The sequence below is a fragment of the Ictalurus punctatus genome, chromosome 3 (genome assembly GCF_001660625.3).
Source record: "Ictalurus punctatus breed USDA103 chromosome 3, Coco_2.0, whole genome shotgun sequence".
Classification (NCBI taxonomy): Eukaryota; Metazoa; Chordata; class Actinopteri; order Siluriformes; family Ictaluridae; genus Ictalurus; species Ictalurus punctatus.
Window position 1 is genome coordinate 4,718,854 of NC_030418.2, and position 21,237 is coordinate 4,740,090.

The following is a 21,237-nucleotide window of genomic DNA, read 5'->3' on the forward strand; positions in this document are numbered from 1 at the left end:
AAAGAAATTGAATACAGTTTGGAAGCTATTTTGCATTTGTTACTCGCATGATGGTCTCCCAAGTTAATCTAATCTAAACTCAAATGTGTTCCTTGTCTGAATTAAAAATTCCACAAAGTAAATTTTTTTTTTTTTTTTTTTACAAGAAAAATATTTATACTTCATATGCTTAAATAAATGACATTCTTTGCAACAAAGTACATTTACTTGATTTAGATAATTTGCTTCATCCCTATCAATTAGTCTGATGATTAGATTCATCGTGCCGTCGTCGATCGGATTTCCAAAATCTGCTTAAGCCCTACCTAATGGTTTGCAGACCGGTGACGCTAATTTCCACCCAGATAACGATCGAGCTCAATACTTTCAGAGTACAAGGACAAGTACAAACCTATCAGCTAAACCATCTTATTAGTCACTTGGGGCCATTTTGTTTTCTCACTTTCGACCGAAACCAGATCCAGATGTGCACATGTATTCTAGGACTTAACGTCTGATTTTTTTTATTTTTAATATTAGTTCTCCAGATGTTGAGGCATTGTTTGAACACCCGATTATTTTCGTTTAATTAAGAGGACGGACTACCTATCCTGTTATACAAACAACCGTATACAGACTTAGGATAGACAAAAATATATTGAGATTAGAACTTTAATAGAGTTTAAAAATGTTGGAAAAAGGATTGTACCTTATAGCTGGGGAGAATGAATGAATGAATAAATAAATAAATAAATAAATAAATAAATAAATTGCATCTGCACCAGCTTCGAAAAATCAGTCCTCGACTTGTCAGACTGGATTAAGCTGAGGTGCTGTGGTCAAACGCAACATGACATTTGGAGTCCCGAGGGTTCAGTCTTGTCTGAAACCTCCCTGACTGACCCAGAAAGATGATACAGATTGCTGAATGTTGGCGCGCTCCGTGTTGGATAACGCAAGCTATATTTAGTAGAGAACGGTTTCGGTATTAAACTGTGGTCACACTAAACTTTTTAAAAGTGAAATTACGTTCATATGACATATGATCATCAGTTTTACATTTCAGTAAAAAAAAAAACAAAACAAAAAAACCACAACAAAAAAAAAAAAAGCTTGGTGACATGTGCGACGTCAACCGATAGCACAGCTCTCATGATCTCTGGAAAGGAGATCGATTATATTACAGTATAGAAGATCCGAAATAAAAGAAGTGCCAGTATTAGCAGTGTACAGGTAGGAGGTGTAATGTAATATAATACCGACTGAGCCATTTAATATATATATATATATATATATAACAAATATTCCATTAAAAGAAAGAATACATACTCTTTAGGGTTGGTGGGTAAACTAGCAGATTTGTGTGCATGCAAGTCTTGACTTGGTACTGCTAAATTCATTTCAGAAAGGCTGAACAGCATGAGAACAGATGTTAAAACCAGAATGGATATCACTAGCCACAGATAAGATGCTACGTCGGCAACTCTTTCTCGGTCACGTCCAATTCGCGAAGAGAAGCCGACTGCGAATATAAACAACGCCACGGCACAAAGGCGAGTGTAGCTTTCCTTTTAAAATTTAACAAACAAAACGCATTACTTTTGACCGAGCTGGCTTTGGTCTGAATGGTAATGATTTAGAGCCGTGGCTTCAAAACGAGCATGTCCACGGGCGTAACAGGAAGTGGAGCACTTGGTTCTGATATATTCGCATTCCCTTTCCTGGAGGGCATTCCTGCTTACTCAGAGAGAGAGAGAGAGAGAGAGAGAGAGAGAGAGAGAGAGAGAGAGAGAGAGAGAGAAAGAGAGTAAGAGAGAGCAAGAGAGAGAGAGTGAGAAAGAGAGAGTGGGAGAAAGAGAAAGAGAGAGCGTGAGTGAGAAAGAGTAAGAGAGTGCGAGAGCGAGCGTGAAAGAGCGCGAGAGAGCAAGAACGAGAGCGATAGAGAGAGAGAGAGAGAAAGAGAGAGAAAGAGAGCGAGAAAGAGAGTGCGAGAAAGAGCGAGAGAATGAGAGTGAAAGAGAGAAAGAGAGCGAGAAAGAGAGAGAGAGCGAGAAAGAGTGCGAGAAAGAGGAAGAGAATGAGAGCGAAAGAGAAAAAGAGAGCGAGAAAGAGAGAGAGAGAGAGAGAAAGAGAGAGAGCGAGAAAGAGTGCGAGAAAGAGGAAGAGAGAATGAGAGCGAAAGAGAGAGAGCGAAAGAGTGAATGAGAGAAAGACAGAAAGAGAGCAAGAGAGAGAAAGAAAGAGAGAGCGAGAGAGAAAGAGAGAGAACGAGAGAGAGAGAGCACTATCTGTGTGTCAGTTCAAGTACATTTTCCATTAGCTGTTAGCGCCAGGTGTGAGATAACAGTAAACAAATCATTGGCTCGCAACAGATAAACAGAAATGTGTAGCATGTAAGCACGCACTAGACAAATGCACACGCAAGTACAAGCAAACACAGGGGCTGAATTGCTTTCAGCAAGACTAGCGAGTCAGACTAAAAGAAAATAGGCCACTGTATATCGTCAGCGTTTATTGAACAAATGACTCGGGACTGGGGCATACTTCATTACTGGGATTATGGATTGTTTCCTGTTGGTAAGTGCTTGGGGGAAAACAAATGTGAAGCCACACAGGGGCTTCCCCCCCCCCTTTGGAAGGATACGGAGCTCCAGAGCTGCTGTGGTGAAGGGTGCGTTTTAGCTGGACTTTCCTGTGCTACTTCCTGTCCAGACGCAAGCTTAGTCTAAAAGGTTTCACCTTCATCGGTTCATAAAATAACATTTTTCAGTCACCCCTTTGGATGCGATTTACCTACTTAAAGAAAGGGTGTGTGCGTTTAATTAGCCCCGACACCGAGTGCACTGGATGAGCTCGTGTGAACCGGCGTGTCTATCTCATCACACGGTTGCTGGTGGAGAAGCGATGCGGGGTGATTTATGGATGGAGACAACGATGATAAATTATTCATCAGTTCGGAGGAAGAAAACAGGCAACACGAAATGCTGAGCTTCTGACAGACCCGCCGAGTTTCACGAGGCGCGACAACAGATTTCCTCACCGGTCCAGTAACCTCGGGTAACAGAGTTCAACGAGTGTGTTTACTTCCTGACCATCATGCTTATGGACTTCAAGAAGGCCCAACTGGGTCGTTTCATATATACACGAAGATCTCAGAGCAACCCCAAGAGGAATAAAGTGCAGTCTCTTAGGGGGGAAAAATAAAGCACACTTCATGGCCAAAAGTTTGAGAACATTTTATCCCAAGTTTGCCATACAAGAATTGCAAACTGTCTGAAAACATGTATGCGTTCCTCATCGCTGATGGAATAAAAGCGTTCTTCGTCTGCACCCTGCTGTACATCATGAGATGTTCTTTACAAAGGGATTTTTATATGAAGCATTATTTCATCAAACAGATCTGCAGCGTTGGTGAGATCTGGCCGAGTATAAAAGGCATAAACTACTGAAAAGTGTCCTGGTTTAGATCAAAGTTCATCTCAACATGAAATTGAGCACAAAAAAAAAAAACCCCAAAAAAACACGCTTGCACTGTTTAACAGACATTTCTCGCTCTTTCCCTACATCCCAAAACAGCACTTCATCTAAATATAGAACTAACGACAGTCACTCAAAAACTAATGGTGTGATCGTTCTCCATCAATTAGTCCATCCATCACTTCTGATTGGACTCGAGTGTGATCGTGCAGCCTATTATCGGCTCCCCTCGGCGAAGGACCGTCACAGCACACAGCCGAGGCCTGTGGGTAAATCTGGCCCACTAAAAAAAAAAAAAAAAAAAAGGGCACAGATTCACGTGTGCTTGTACAAAATGCTTTTCCATTTCTGGGTGAAGTGACCTTGGTGAGCTCCATTAAATATCCCTCCATATTGCCATACTCGACCTTGATTGGTTCTCCAAACTCCCACACTTCTGAATACCACAGGAACGACTGAACATGCGCACGTCTCATTGTGGATTATGATGGATTCACCGACCGCTTTATAAGGAAGACATGCAGACCTGAAATGATCTGATCTGATCGTAAGAGCTTCAGTTGACGTTCCTACCGAACATCAGAATGTCCGTGGCGCGGTTGTTGGAGCCGGGAACACTGGGTAGAGTATTTCAGAAACTGCTCACCTCCTGCGTTGACCAGACTAGTCTAAACTGACAGGGAGACGACAAATGATCTTTACAAACGTGATGAGCAGAAAAGCATCTCAGAACGCACAAGACGCCACGCGCCGAGGCGGACGGACCACACCAGCAGGGGACCGCATCGGTTTCCGGTCCTGTCTGCCAAGAACAGGAAATCGAGGCTACAGCGGACACGGGTTTACACCGAAACTGGACGGGTGAAGAAACGCGACGCTGTTTTCCCGATCTTTGACTATCCACCATCGCCCGCCTCGGATTCTTGTTTCCGGCTGACGAGAGGAACCGGACGTGGTCTTCTGCTGTCGTAGGTTCTACATCCGCCTCAAGGTTGTGCGTCCTGAGCTGATTTTCTGCTCGCAGGTGGACGGGTGTTTCTAATAAACGGGTTCACGAGTGAAAGTAGAACTCGATGAGCTCGGTAGCATTTCCAGTGAAAAATAACTGAAAGTAACAGGTGCAGCTGCAGACAAGATACACCATGGACACCCTTAAAATGTCACCTTGTCATTATACGCATTTCAGAACAATACGAAAACACACCGGATGCGATTTTACTCACTTTGGTATAATCTGCTTTCCTGCATTTGACCGATTTCTTTGAGGGCTCTGTTTATTTGAAGCAAGTATTTGTTTATTTTAGGCGTCTTCCGTGAGATCCTTTAAGCCCCTCCTCATTCATAACCGTGTATCAGGCTCGGTTCAGGACGAGATCTTCTCGTGTATATTAATAAACAGCGTTTCGAAATAAACCCGAGAGTTCGTATGAACCGTTTGAATTCGGAAATTGAATTGAACTTCTCCAAAAGACGGTTCACATGAGTACTTGGAGAAGTTAGAAGAAAAAACAAACAAACAAGCAAAAAAAAAAAACCCAGTTCAGAGTTCTATCTGAGGGGAAAAAGAAAAGAAGGTCGTACGTCTAAAACTGTCTCTATAAAGCCATTATATTCGGGAATGATAAAGGATTACAAAACTTATATAAGACAGACATGACCTGTACTTTAGAGTTTTTATCATACGTGGTTTTTTTTTTGTTTTTAGCCCATATGTCTGGTTATTTATTCTCATGACCCACCGAAAGTATTGGCTGTCTCACAAGAATAAAGCATGACTACCACCATAGTCACAAGTTGTAGTGCAGTATCTACACAAAGAAAATCTCTAATGAAGTATTGGCTCATAAAGAATGAGTCATCAAAAGGATGGATGAACTGTAATGCCCTTTTTTTTTCGAAATGCAACAGGTTTTTTTTTTTTTTGGGTTCACAAAGGAGGAGAAGAAGAAGAAAAAAAAGAAAAACGAAGCCAATGAAAGAGAACGCTCTAACCCTTTCACCCCTCCAGCTTGGCAGAAAGTATGTGGCTGCCAAGGGGAAAAGAAGCAGCAGCAGATCAACCAGATGTAGAGCGAGCATGGTACTGGCCTGGAGGAAGGAAACCGAACGCACAAACTCAGCAGGCTGGATCAAGTTGCCTTTAGGCACTAGTGAAGAGCTAGTGAAGCATGGCCAGGAAGCATGCATTAAACAAAAGAACAAAAGGCGGATGATATTATAGTCGAGAAGCCAGCGGAGGCGAGACGACTCGACGTCTGCCTCAAACCCCGTTTCACAAAATGAAGCTTTAGATGTTAATGTGACACAGCGTGCACAATGTCATCTAGCACGCAGGTTCAAATGGAGAAAAGCAATTTAAGGGAGCACAACACATACACACACACAACCGTCTTGTAGCCTGGCACGCTCAACGGATTTATCGCCGCTTGTAGCTCAGGGCTAGCTGATGTTGCTCGGAAGACGTGGCCTTTTAATTGCTTTCCGCAGGGTCGTGGTATGCTAAGCATAAGTCAAGGAGGAAAAGCAAAATCCTCCCGATCAAGAGGACATCAGAATGTGAAGCGAAATCTGGCTTCGGTATGTAGGCCTCTTTTCATCTTTAGACGTGATCACTCGCTCACTATTATTCGTTCACACACACTACAGCATTGAACGGCAATGTATTTCCAAATGGTGTCGTGGAATGGAGGAGTCTGGTCCAGTTCAGACAATTCTCCATTTAAAACACAGCGTTGATCTTATGAGTCTGAGCAGGATGGGGGGGGGGGGGGGGGGGGGGAGACCAGCAAACTGCGTTGGATCCCAACCCTCCCGTACCGTGTAACGTAAGAACATAGTCGCTAAATTATTTCTACTTCATCTCAGTAGGTGGTTTCGAAGTGGTCCCTATATCTTCTGGACGAAATTTAAAAAAAAAAAAAAAAAAACCTCTGCGTGAAAGTAGGCATCATAATTATGTCGGCGGCTGGATTTGATTTCGTGTTGTTCTTTGGTTCCTGACATCAAATAACAGGAAAACCACTTTTCCACAGCTTTTTAACCACATAAAATAAACAACCCAGCTGCAAATTGCGCAGTCCTGCCCGATCAGCAAGAACGCCGTGCACCAGAACGCGGCGTAATGACCCCGATTCTTCTGACCCGCCCGAAGTTTACAGGCCATTACTAAAGCATCGAGAATGCAACCCCGTGGACTTCCCGAGAGGAGAGACAGCTCGCTGATAAGAGAGAAAGCCGTGTCTTTCTTAAGAGGACTCGGGCAGGATGAACTTATCCCAGCTGGAGGTCTTCACCTTGCTAAACGATAGGAGGTAGGCGAGAGGGAGAAAGAAAACAGGCAGGTTTATCAGTCGTCCAACGGCAATAAAGGAGAGTGAGAAGATAAAGCCGTCAGTCTCTCGCTCTCTTTCTCGCACACACATACACACAGAGAGAGATAAAGTAAAGAGGATGATGGGCTTTGTTTTGAGCGAACCAGGGAGTAAAAAGGAGGGGAAAAAAGAAGACAGAAAAATATCTTGGCTTATTGACAGAACACTCCTGATGATAAAACCAGTAATCTTTTGCCACCCGAAGAATTTCAATCTCAAGTCTGTCAGTCTGCTCATCCAGCTGAGCCAGATTGTTTTGTTTTATTTCATTTTATAGCTCTGACTTCATTCCAGTTGGTTCCTCTGATGTTGCAATTATTCACATAGGATTAACCTTCCGCCCTCCTTCCTGACTTCAAGCCCGAGCTCCTATAAAAGCTACCTAATGCTTTTTAATGTCAAACGCTCGCTTGATGTGTTTCAAAAGATCCTGGCCAAGAGCCACTGAGGAGGCTTCTGAAGCCAAACATCGTGTCGCGGGGTTAATTACGTTCCCGACACAGACACCGGGGGTCGGCAATTAGAGGAGACCGCGTCCTTGATGTCGGGTTTTGATTAGCGACGCTTCGGTGTAGAACACCGCGACGACGAGCCATTCTCGGCCTCCGTCTACACAAATAGAGATTTTCTTCTGGTCATCCTGCCCTTGGCGCTGATATGAAAGAACCCGTCTTGCTATTAAACCTCCATCTCGCCCGTCAAAAAAAAGTCAGGGGGCAATTATGAGGAAAATAATGAAGTAAGCAAATTGCCCTCGAATGATTAAACTGTCGTGACCAATCAATAACAGAAGCGTGATGACATACACGGAGGTGCCAAACTGAATGTGGAAGGACGCCGTTAGGACTGGTCAGACCTATTTGGTTGACAGGTGCTCCAGTAAGTGGTTTTGTCATGGCCGTGTGACCTCTGATCTCAATCAGGCGCCTCCCCCCCCCCACACTCCCGACCACCAATCGTGACATAATACAGCTACAATAACTAGCGGTCTGGGGTTTAGCGTAAATCAAATAACGGACCAAGAAGCCCAGCGTGAAATCGTGTGGATCGGGTAACGTGCCTGCTAGGCTTGGTCACGAGGGCTGTGGATGTGACTGGAGCGAGGGATTCAGGGCAACACCCTGGAACAGATGAATAAACAAAGGATTTATGTGAAAGATAAAACAGCTGTATGTTTGTTATCTAGGGACTAGCTGCATTCCCATGTGTTGCGCAGCCAGGATCAAAAAATTCCTCAAATAATTGGGCTGATTTTTCCACGCCGTCCCCTCCGGCTCGCTCGGCCTTTTGTCCTGCGCGGCCCGTCGTGCAATTATTATTTCAATCATGTCAGACCTCGTGCAAAATTCTGCCAAACGGAGGAACTCTGGCCGGATGTAATACACGGTTGGCTGCCTCATATTTCATCTGTGCCTTCATGCGAATGCACGGCGGCAGGCCTTGGAAGAGACGGAAGCCCTTCAGGAAGTGCAAGTCTTCCGTTCAGCGTAATAATGGTTTCGTTTCCAGAAACGGTTCAAACGTGTTCTTAGAACGTACAAGTACGTGTGCGAAGGCTTTCGGCCGTCCGAGACATTTCGAACGTCTAATGATAAAGGCAACTCGACCCTTGGTGAAATCTGTGGCGTTTCAGAAGACCATTTGAAAGAAAGAAAACCATCCTCCAGGCTTGTCTTAAGCCCGCTCTCTCTGTCTTGATGAAAACACCTGCAATTCCAACACTCACTATATTGCCACATATAAGAAATCCAGTGCTAGATCACAGCCAGTGATAGAACTATACCCGTTTGGTTAAGGATCACTGACCAAAGACTTTTATTCATTTCATTTTGAAATGGTTCAAATGGTTTCTCCTGCTATAATGTAAGTGAAAACAGGAACTAACTTGTTTAAGATCCATTAATACAGGGGGTCCCAAACTTTTCCAGGGCAAGGCCCCCAAAATGGCATTAACATTTGACCGAGGCCCTTCTTTTACAAGATGTCTTTAAAACACATTAAAAATACAGACTTCTGAATATATCCCCTTTTTTAAAATTAATAATTACATCTTACACCACATTAGAAATTGATTGTGTGTGTGTGTGTGTTGTTGTCGTCGTCTGAGAGTGTGAAAGAGAAAACATACTAGTGGGAGGATGGTGGCTCCGACCAAATTGTTGAGGCCCCCCGGGCGCCCCCTACGGTGGCCGAGCCCCCACTTTGAAAACCACTGCATTAATAGATTAAAAATTGGAATCATTGGCGAACTACTACTATAAGAGGAGTAAAACACTGAGAGGTGCCGTCACAGCACGTAAAATTAGTCAGCTTTGAGGTCATCAGAGTAACTCGATCACTGAATATGTTCCTAGAACAGCACCCCATCGTGTTTCGTTCCTTATTTTAGTATTCAACAGGGTGTCCCCAGAAGTCTCCATACATACGGGACTATGTTTACCAGCACCACGTCGGTCGTGTCTTCGTCGGCGGATGTTGGTGGACGTCCGCCTCTCGGTCGGTCCGTAACACTTCCGGTCTCTTTGAATTTGTTAAGTTTGGTAACAGTGTCTCTCGTGTGTGTGTGTGTGTGTGTGTGTGTGTGATGTTCTCGCCATGTTTCCTGTTCTTCTTTTACCAAAGGAGTTCTTAAAACAAATGTATATGATAAACTACCTATGAAATATTTTGGAAGACATTAAAAAAAAAAATGTAAAAAATAAATAAGTGTTAATTTCCTCCCTATGTTATGGAGACTTTACGGGACCCCCTGTAGTATAAGCGACTGCATTGGGTATCTGTCCCCCATTCATAACCCAGTGTTAACTGTATTCCTAATAATACAGAAAAAATACCACCACCATGTCATAACATCTGTACCTACTTGTGTTTCTCGAACGAGAAAGTGAAGTGCTACGAACGGGTTGGGAAAGTTCAGAATGCTTACCTCCGCCACCACCGAGGAGACTGGAGTTTGCTGTTAAGGAGACAAAAGAGAGGAAAAAAGACAAAAAACAAAAAAAAAAAATATCAGTGAATGGTCTGGAGAACAATTTAAAGAGAAAACACTTTACCTCGAAGAGGACACCACTGTTCAGATGAAAGCAGACACAGACCTTGAAGGTCAAGCACACTCTAAAGGGAGATTTATTCATCGTGCAGTTATTCTGAAGCACAAGCATGCAAGCAGCTGCACTCCACCAACACCCTCCGCTGCTGTGCCTTTCGGATGACGGCGAGTCGACCGTCTGCGTGAGTCTGAGCAGATGCTGCGAGGGCCGGGCAGCACTTTGATGCTACGTTTCTGATCTCTTGTGCCGAGGAAAGGGGCTGAGGGTCACAAGTTTGCCTGTCATACTTCTCTCACATGCACGATAACGTGACTAGAAAGAGCCGGGGCGAAAACCCCGCTCCTGTGTCTCACCTCTCTAAATCTAACAACCTCTATTAGCTTCACAAACACCCTTTAATTCTGAACGCCGTGTCAGGAACGCCGCATTACCACTACACACATTAAAAAAAAATAAAAAATCCCCCAGGTTCCCAGTTAAAGGGAAGGCAACATGAAGAAAGGGTTTGATTGAAAAACACAGGCTCTTGGTTTCAGCTCTAGACTGATTAAAGGGGGATTTTCAACACACAAAAAAAATAAAATAAAAAAAAGCCACTGTTAATTTGGACACTGTAGAAAAGGAAAAGAAAAAAAAAAAAGTCAAGCAGACATGTTCTCAAACGTGCAGTTCACACAAAGTGCAGTCTACGTGAACATTAATCACAATTAGTACAGTAGCATTTGAGCGAAAAAATAAACACGCAAATGATCAAAGTCTTATTCTGTTGTGACGGAAGAGGGACGTTAATGGAACATTTATGGGCCAGAAATGTGAGCCAGTATTGATTGAGCTCATTTTTCACAAAGGGGAGGACAAAAAAAAAAAAAAAAAAACACCACACACACACACACACACACACACACACACACACACACACAGACACCTACACCTTGAAGCATGTTTTTGGATGTACAGCAGTGTGTGACAGTTTACAGTGTTAGAAGTGTGTGCGTGGGCGGAAGGACAAAAGCATTAGTTTTTCTTCTGTTGATATAGACGTACATTTCTTCAAGCACTTTGTTGTGCAAACACTAAATAGAAGTGGGAAAAAAAAGGTTTAAAAGCTTCCAGCTGGCATGGTTAATATCTGGACTGTGTGTGTATTTTTTTTTTTTTTTCTGCATTCAGCATTTTGCTCATTTTAGACCCCTTTTATGGCAGTCGCCTCTGTCCAAACGTCTAGACGCGCTCTGCATTGTCAATCAGAATTAAATCTGACTGAGAGTAAATCGTATAATAATAGAAAGAGAGTAAAACGTACCGCGTGCTACAAAGTACTGGGCATTAATATACTTCAGCTGCAGTATATTAGAAGTGCGGGTGTTCAGCTGTCACAGCGAAGAGGAATTCGCTCGTGCTATAATCGCGACTCGAAAGGGTGTTATGTTTTTGGGGTCAAGGAATTTTCAACGGAGGTTTTCCAGTGAAGGAATAATTCGCTCCAGGACTACATCCTTGTATCCAAAAATTTTATTTATATATATATATATATATATATATATATATATATATATATATATATATATATATATATATATATATATATCTCCACACAGTTCCAATGTATTCACACTAGCGAGCGACATTTTTCTATGAGCGGAAACCGCGAATTTCGGAGACTCTATACAAATTAGCTCTGACATGCTAAAGCGGCAGATCCAAACCGCCGATTCCCCAGACCGACGTTTTTGACTTCCCGGCTTACAACTTTAGTCCGTACCTGCAGTTAGTTCCCATTTGATGTGTCTGACGTTTAAAAAACAATTTAAATGGAAGAAAAAAAACGTACAAAAACGGTATCGTTTTATACGGCCACGTCTAAACCTCTGGTTAAATGCGCATACAGACCTAATGAAGCAAAACAAAGCTTGGAAGGAAGTAGTCGAGATCGCTAGTACATCTGGTGTGTGTATGTAACTAAGTAGCGCTAGCTTGCTTCGCTAATCTGCCAGCGAAACTTTATGATAAATAAACGACTCGGTATAATGTTTTTTCTCACATTCGTTTAACTGGGTTTTCTTCATCTACGTTTAGGACTCGACGTTTCAGGTCCATATTTATGCAGGTATATCGTAAACACCACTGTGGTATAGCGATATATAGCTACAAGCATTTCCTCGTGAAAACTTGCAAATAAATAAGACACAAGAGACAAACTATGAATGACTTCTTGCCTGCTAGTGTCAACGCAGGGTTACTAAACAAATGGATGGTGCCATTGTGTAGTTAAGTGGCACTGCAGCACAGCTGACATTATGGATATCCGCTTCATCTGGTCCGCTAAAAGTCAGCGTCTCAAAAGCACAGGAGCTAATCAATTCGACACCATCGAGAGGGACGTGGCGACATGCAGGAGGCCCAAGCCCAGACGAGAAAGGCGGCTTTCTTTAATGGTATGCGCTCATCCAACAGAGCTGGAGAGGCATATCTCATCTCGGCAGGGACTTTGGTAAATGTGTTCGCCTGCAAGGCAGAACAGAAATCTTGCGCCTGGGTTGTTTTATTTCTTTTCTTTTAATATTCCTCTCCCTGTGTGCTGTGAGTCACACCGAGCCACTCCTTTCATCTTTCCCCTTTTATTCCCTTTCTTTTAGTCCCCCGTCCCTCCCTTTCAAAGTGTCATGTGCACACATCTCTTACCTCCACAGAGGGCAAAAACAAAACCGAGCCCTCTGCAATTGATATCGAGGGAGGCGTTCGAGGCCTTGAAATAACTGGGGACGATTCCTTATCTAACAGCAGGGAGAAGGGGAACAAATGAGGAACAGCTGTATAAAAAAATAAAAGAGACGAGGAAAAGAGTGACCTGCACATTTTCACAAGTTGAAGAAAATAAGAGAAGAATTTAGAGAGAGGTGAAGAATGCCTTAGAACTAGCGCTTGGGGAAACTGGCAACTCGCAGGCTGATCTGAAGTGACAGCGTCCAGGTTGGCCAGAGTTGGAAACTAAACAGAAATTATACCATAATGAAGTTTTGATAGTGGAGATTAATCACGAAGTACACCAGCTCACCGCCTGCTTCGATCTGTGGATATTGGGCCCTTGGGAGAACTCCGGACTTGTGCTTCCAGCTCCTTCTATCCAATACAAGTACGCAGCACTATGGTGTAGCAGGGGACATTAACAGGCCTGTGAGGAAATTATTATTATTTCCACTGCCAGGCAACCCAAGTCATAGTTAAGAGCCTGATTTTGGTTACCCTTCTTGTCAGGTTACCAAGAATACCAAATATGGACATGATGGTGAAAGCAGAAATAGTGCAGGCCATTGACTGGTCGAACGTAATCAATACATGCACGACATGAGCCGTCACTGGAGTCAGACACCGGCTAGGTAGAATCGTTTATATTGAGATCGGGGCTCCAGACTGATCAAATGCAGACATGATAGTCATGAGCAGTTGAGGGTTAAGGGCCTTGCTCTAGTGGTGCTGAGATTTGAACTCATGACCCTCTGGTCAGAAATCCAACGTCTTAACATCTGAGCCACCACCAGTTCGGACACCAGCTAGCTACAATCTTTTGTTTGTTTTTTTGAAGATTTGGGCTCCAGACGATTGATTGGCCAAATACAATCATCACCGAATGCCATAAGTCATCCAGGGATTCAGACACTAGCTATATTCAATTGCTCTGTTGTCCCCACCCCCTCCCAACACGTGGGCTAGAGATCATTGATTTTCAAACGCCATCATCACAGAATCGGCATGAGTCATCACTGGAGTCAAACACCAGCCAGCACCTAGCTCGAATCACTTACTTTAAGATTTAGGCTCATCACTGGAGATGGTCACCCGTAACTTTAGTCTTCTTTCATCAGAAACCAGCTGGCTAGAATCGTTTCCTCCCCACCAACACCACCACCACGCACTACAACCCAGCAATCGAAGCAGTCCTGACTAAGAACATTCCCATCGAGTACAACAGAAGATCTGAGCAGACTAGCAAAATTTGGATTCAAGTACACAAAAGGAGAGGGTCGAGTAATTTCTTCACATTTTCTGAAAATGGGGATCCAGCGGTAAGCCAAATGATGGCGCATATAATGGAGAAAATTACCATAGTGATTACAGAACATCTACTTTCAACGGAAGGTTCCAGACACTTGACCAGGATCAGTATCTATAAGCATGCTGTACAGCCTGCCAGTGGGGAAAAAAAGTCTTGCATCTCTCACTCTATCTTTCTACGAGGGAGTAAGCAGTCTCCTGTGCACAGGCCTATAATTTGAGAGAGTGGCTGCGCAGACATGGACACCAGCATTCAAGAGGCACTTTGACTGAGATGTTACAAATATATATATATATATATATATATATATATATATATATATATATATATATATATATATATATATATATATATATATACACATATATATATACACATATACATATATACATATACACATATACATATATACATATACACACATATACACACACATATATATATATATATATATATATATATATATATATATATATATATATATATATATATATATATATATATATATATATATAAAGGTTTAATTAGACGTACGTCCAATAACTGAAAGCAGAATTGTAAAATCAGTCGAGTCTGAGTGAGTAAGAGTGAGGGAGAGACGGAAGAAAAATAAGAGAAGACACCGAGTTGTTTGCCGGTTTAGTCAATCAAACAAGCGTCACTGAATGTTTGCAATAAATCCCAGCAAGCAGAATGAAACAAAGCTCCAAAATCTTCCACAGAAGAGAGGTTGTGACAGGTATGGGATGGGAAGGAAATGACAGGAAAGGATGGACACGGTCATAATTAAACCCCTGCCTTCACCGCCTCTCAGTCACCGCGGGAAACACAAAGGTGTGAATTGCGTTCATTCTCGCTTCAGTGAGCGTCCTCGCCCATCCTAAAATGTTCCTGTTTCTCAAAACACCGGCTTCCTGGTGTTCTACTTCTTGCTTTGCTACAGGAAATAAAGTCTAGATTAACGTTAATATTAGTGTAATAGTGAGCCAGATCTTGGTATTGGACTCCAATGCGAAAGGTGCATCAACTCTAACAAATGAGCCAAGTTTAAATATGGAAAAAGCTCTGGCAGGTAATGTGAATTCTGAGAGGACGGCTCGTCCCCACGTCCCGAGTGTCTCTCGGAGAGAAGAACTGGGTTGTTCTCTCTGCACCGAGAACCCGATTGAAGTTAAATGTAACAGTAGTGTGAGAGGGAGGCAGGGGGTTGGTCAGTAACTGGAGTTGGTAGACAACTTTAACACCTGGCGTTATTCTCCCTCACACACACATACAAACAACTCACAATCATACGCTTGTAGTTCTTTCCTGTGTTCTTGTTTAAACTCAGCCATAACACACAACGGTTAAAAAGTAGCACCCAGTGACGAGACACAGGAACATCCATCTTCGGGAAAACCACATGTTCCTCAGCCAAGAGACACAGCATTCAGTATTATAGCATAAACAAATACACTCCTGTAAACTGGGGGAATATATATATATATATATATATATATATATATATATATATATATATATATATATATATATATATATATATATATATATATATATATATATATATATATATGGGGGGAAAAAAACTGTTACATAACTTAAAACGAAAATGAACTAAGGCTTAAAGAACAATAATATGAGATCATTGTTCTTTCCCATAAAGCAAAGGACCGGATACAACCTACTGCTAAGCTGAATATATACGGAATTGAATCCGGGCCAAAAGTATTGAAGGTAATTTGTTCAAGAAACGAACAAAAATATACAGCGAGGAAGAATAAACACAATCTGAAAACAGTAAACTCGGTGGCAAAAATTTTACACGCTCTTCAAATAAACTGCATTCTTTAACAGTTTTCTAAGCTTTCTTTTTCGCTAATCGTGGTTTATGCTTTCCAGCTTTTCGTCTACATCCGGCAAGTTTACGTTCGCTATCGTGGCACCAAATCAACACGTGTGGGCGGGGCTTACCAGCACTTTACTCTCATTGGCTAGTGAGATTTGGATTTGGTCTTGATTGGTGGACTAGCATATAGTGAGGTTATGGTTATGGAGGCCACGGTTCCAAGCCCGAGGCCCTAGGCAATTGCCTCCGACTCTGCCTATAGGTAGTGCCGGGCCTGGCCACGATGATCATGATATGAAACGTTCATACCGTTCCATCTCTACTGTTAATAAAGAAAGCCACAGAGTTATTTGTTTTCACTTCCAGCGCTTTTCTTCTTTCTCGTTACGAAGTTACGTCCAATACTTTTGTCCCATATTGAATTCCATCGTTATTTATTTATTTATTTATTTATTTATTTATTTATTTTAAAATTCTATGAAAAGCTAACTAAAACTCAAAAGTAACGGTTAAACAAAAACGAAGCCGACCGGACTGGTTAATATAAACGCTCGCATTCGGTAAATTAGAAACGGGTTTTACTTATAGTACTGATACTCGTATATTTGTTTTCTTAACTGAAAAGAAAAAGGCGTTCTGTGATTGAAACCAATTCAATCACAGCACTGCAGAGAGACCTTTCGGTTGTTAATGAAACTAATGAATCTTTAGAGGATCCCGGATTGTAAACGTAACATTCAGTTCGACACACCTAACAATTCCTTCTCTAAAACCTCACGTTAGCCTTTCAAAGCTGGGGCTTAATTTAAAAGTAGCTATTAAAACCGGAAGAGCTTGGAGCCTGCTGTGTGAAAGCGAAGTCACTTTCGATCATTCAGCTGAATAAAGAGGGTCGATACACAACCCGACTTAACCTGAGGCAGAAACACAGCCTGAGCTGAACCACCGTCCAGCTGTTTGCTGGAATATTTTGGTTCGTTCAGCCTTTTCATGGCCAACTCTTATTGTTCAAGAAAGACTTGGTGGATTCAGCCTTTAGATAATCATTAGTTGCTTTGGTTCACAGTACTGCAGCCTGCCATCATGGTTCGCTCGAACTCAGCAATTCAAAAAGCACAGTCGAGTGGAAATTGGCTTGTTAAGCCCTCTAACCACACAGACGCAAGTGTGCACCCACGTGGGTTTCTACTTCACAGCCTAACAAGTCAGCTTAACGAGATCCGACAATCGGGTCCGAAACGCCGGCTGTATCTCTGGTACTGTTCTGCCTCCCGACGCACATGCGCATGCGCACACACAACACACGCACACACGGGGCAGACTCGGTGAAGGATGAAAATATCGGCCACACGACTGCAAAGCTCAGCGTTAAATTGAAGCAACTCCCGTGGGAAATGATAAGGCTCTTTTTTTTTTTCTTTTTTTCTTTTCATTAGCTCCTGAGAATTGCACAAATGGTAATCTTGAGTATACACCCCACCACCTTTACTCCTACATGAGGGGACAAAAAAAAGACAAAAGACAAAGACATGGAGATGTTTCCTATTTGCAGCCTATTAAAAATACATGATTTTTGGCTGGCCTGAACGCAGTGCCGTGTGATAACTTGCTTCTTTTTTTTTTTTGCGCTTTACTGCCGCGAGTGTTCCCCAAGGAGCCTCTGTGTGGAGTACAGAGCAGCAAAGCAAAGGACCAGAACGAAGCTCTCATCTCACATACACACACACACTTCTCTTACATCCACACACACACACACACAGCTTTAGAGTACGAGTATAGAGGCCCAGACAGAAAGTGGATGTGATCAAAGCTTTCCTCCATTACCAGAGCAAGGTGGGGTCAGTCCTCTCACCAACCATAAATACAACCATATATCTCTATCTGCTGTTGAGAAAGAGTGCACAAACAGAGAAGGAAAAAAAAAAAACACGGAAAAGCGGCTCAATTACGTTTCCCAACTCGAAAGTACTTTGGGGCTGCTCTATTTATCCAAATCGATCTCATGCAAAAGTTCATGGGAACTACTGAGAGCGATTGTGTGGAAATCGACACAACATGTGGGGCTGTTTTAAGTTTTTTTTTTTTTGTCTTCTCTTGATCTGGCTGGTGCATATCCCCCCCGCCAAAAAAAAATTATGTCGGTTTATTAAGCTACCATGAAGAAAATGCATTGTTAGGACATCAGGACTGGATTCACATTACTTTTCGAATCCAGTTCTAGTCCACATGAACATGGTCTCGCACTTACAGTAAGGCATTTTATACAATAGAAACATATTTCCGCGATTCATTCGACGACATAAAATACATCAGTGATACGACACGCGATTTTGTTAACGTTAGCTGCTAACGAGCGGCTAAACGGGACTGCAGAGGATGTCGGGGACGTTAAACGTCATCGCGCCGGACAGGGAAAACTCATCTACTACAGCATCGTGTTTACACTCGCGTTCTTGTGAACTATCCCAACTCAAAACGTTCACACTCGTAGATTTATCCATTTAGAGTATTTCCCAATTGTAGCGTTTTTAAAAATAAATAAATAAATAAAGATGGAACGAGTTCTCCGAAGCGTAGCGGTGGTGACTGAACGCATGCAACCGTGGCGTAGTTCGTTTGTAGCCTAACTTTAGCTTTTCTACATCTGCCGATTGTATTTAGACTTCAAAATTGATAAATTTAATGTTCATTGGTGAAGATTATCGTGATGAACAAAACGTACAAGAATCATCAACTTTTGTTGGTCATGATAATCTAAAAGCCAAGGGAAAAACCCTGCTGGATTTTTGTCGAGGGAACCAGGGTGACGCTAACTTCCGGATACAGACAAATTACAAATATATGTCCTTTTCTGCCAAATATAGTTCTGAAAATTTTCCTGAACTGAAATTTAGACACCGATTAAAACCTAAATCGATGAGGCTTATATCCGTTACGTCACAACATGTAACCAAACAACAACTTGATCAAAGCGCGACATTCGCTATGTGAGGAAATCCCGCTTCTCTAGCGCACTCTGGCCACCGCCGGGTTTGCGAAACTGCTTCTAAACCGACATCAGGAAGAAATTTCCACATCGTTTTAGCTGAACATATTTCATCTTTCCTCAATTTTGATGTGTCGACATACAGTACGCTACAAGCCGCAAGCAAACCCCAATTTTGGCCCAAACCCAGGCTGCCACACATCCTGATCCGATACGTACATCATAAATACTTACGCTACAGCTTTCAGAAACGTACGCATGCTGGCCATGTCAGCGTAGTCACAGTAATGACAGAGCCAGAGAGCTCAGTATATGAACCAAAAAAAAAATACAAAAAATTTAACAGGGTTTGTGGTGCGCTGAATAAACGTCTAAGCCTGGGGACCGTCAAAACAATGTAATATTATCAAACACAAACCTGACAAAGAGCTGGTGACAAAAGGAAGTAATTTTTTAACATAATAATAATAATAATAATAATAATAATAATAATAATAATAATAATAATTATTATTATTATTATTATTATTATTATTATTATTATTATTATTATTTCACCAGCACTACTATTTAAGAAATACTGGAAACGGCCGTGTCATATCTACCGAGCCTCACCACAAATTCCCCGTTTGAAATCAAACGCAGGACGAAAATCATCATAATCAAAAGGGATTTTCTCCAAAGTAAGAGTCCACTTCATTTCGGAATGAAATGCTTCATTTGAATAAATTCAACATGTAAAAACAACAGCATTACCGACCATCATTATGAGTCTATGATATGAACTACATGCTGGAATTATTTTGCATTTATATCTTCTTTTTAAAGCCCCCCCCCCCCACCCTGTGTGCAAAGTGGTAGCCTCGCCGTAGCAACGAGTAATAACGGTGCTCTCACTTCTAAACAGACTCATTTATTCCATGAGGCTTTGTGAATCATCGCCATATAAAAAAAGAAAAAAAAAGAAAAAAAAAGAGAGAGCGGTGGGGGAAAAAGTAAAGGTGGATGAGAAGCAGCCAGACCAGGGTCTATTATTTATTATTTCTACACGGCGAAGTCATTAGCTGGATCAGAAACAGGCTGTGTACGAGGTTGCTTTCGCGTGCAATCTAACAGATTTAAACACAGCACGGGGACTGGAACATATAAACATTTTGTTTAGGATTCTGTTTGTTATTAAAATGAATAACGCATTGGTCTTTGGCTAGCTTTGCCAATAAGAGAGGGGGGGGGGGGTCTTACATTTTCAGCATGGCATATATGGCATGGTCAGTAGAGACTCGAGGGATAAATATTCATGACCCGTAAAATCACATTTCTGCCACTAAAGGCTAATCCAAGCTCACATGCTGAAGATGGCGTGCATTTACACCCACCGAGGCAAGACTTCAACTCCATCCAGTGTAACACGGCTGCGTGTTTTGTTTTGTGTTTTTTTTTCCCCCAGAGGAACACTGCGACACCATTAAATTGGACCGTCTCGGTTGCTGAAGACCGCGCGTTCGGCATAAACAGTTGGCTTTCCATAATTCACTCAGAGTATCAGCGCTGTGAGCTTTAGAAAGAACGATTTCCCTCCATTGGGTTTTAATATTTCTCGGTATCTTGTAAAAGCCGGATGGATTTTGTGTTTGCTTGTTGGGCCGGCTTTATGTGCCACATCATATTAAATGGTGTCATCATATTTGCTATAATGGAAACTTGCAGTGTCTCGGAGTTCAATCTGAGGTAAACTGTAACACGGACTCTTCATGTACCTTTCAATACACATTCACGTCCTTTTTTTTAAATTTTTTTTTTTTTATAGAAACCTATCAAAACACCCGCCCAAAAAAACAAGCAATGTCTGGACGAATGACGACTTCTGATTGTTTAGTTGCACTCTTAGGGGGGGGAAATAGGGTACTAAACGGTACCTTTCTTTGTTATTAGGTACAGTTATCTTTCATACCTTCCACCTACCTGGAAATGTGCAAGAAGAGTACCTTTAAAAAGATTTAATGGTAAAAAGTACACCATTTTAGCTAAGAGATACAAAAGGGTACCAATCCAGTGGCAAGGAATGGTACAGCTTTTTCCCAGAGCAAACAAACCGATTCTCATCCTCTGCTACGATCATCAAAAGGGTCTAAATTCTCTCTCTCTCAAATTTAACACGATCCTAATTTGTAAAACTTAATGCTCAGTGACGCCTAAAGGAGGCTAAAAGAAGAAGGAAGTCATTGAAAAATGCTGAGCATGACACTTTTGTTTTAAACTAGCCTAGCAAAACAGTTTTAACAGGCTTCCTGTGCTTGGAATAATTCACTATACGTACCTCCATTAAAGTAAAATATAGCAGAAACTGTAACAGCGAGCCTTTTAAGGCAACACAAAGGCGATTTACATGTCGCTTGTGAAGTGATTAAAGCAATATCAGTCCTCTTTTCTCCTCTCGTGCACTCTATCAATAAATATGAAATTGAATTTATTTA

General features: G+C 42.0%; 1 protein-coding gene across 3 annotated transcripts in view; it reads right to left on the bottom strand.

The window, feature by feature from the left end:
• The window catches only part of macrod2 (mono-ADP ribosylhydrolase 2), a 613,005-nt gene that overhangs the window by 445,424 nt on the left and 146,344 nt on the right, over positions 1-21,237 (bottom strand). The window contains exon 4 of one of the 3 annotated variants that reach the window (XM_053679442.1): positions 9,691-9,783. The exons of 1 other annotated variant lie outside the window; for it this stretch is intronic. In XM_053679442.1, the coding sequence (XP_053535417.1) occupies positions 9,691-9,783 (93 nt within the window). The remainder of the gene's footprint in view (positions 1-9,690; positions 9,784-21,237) is intronic. One more of the 3 variants, XM_017463465.3, reaches the window with a different exon arrangement.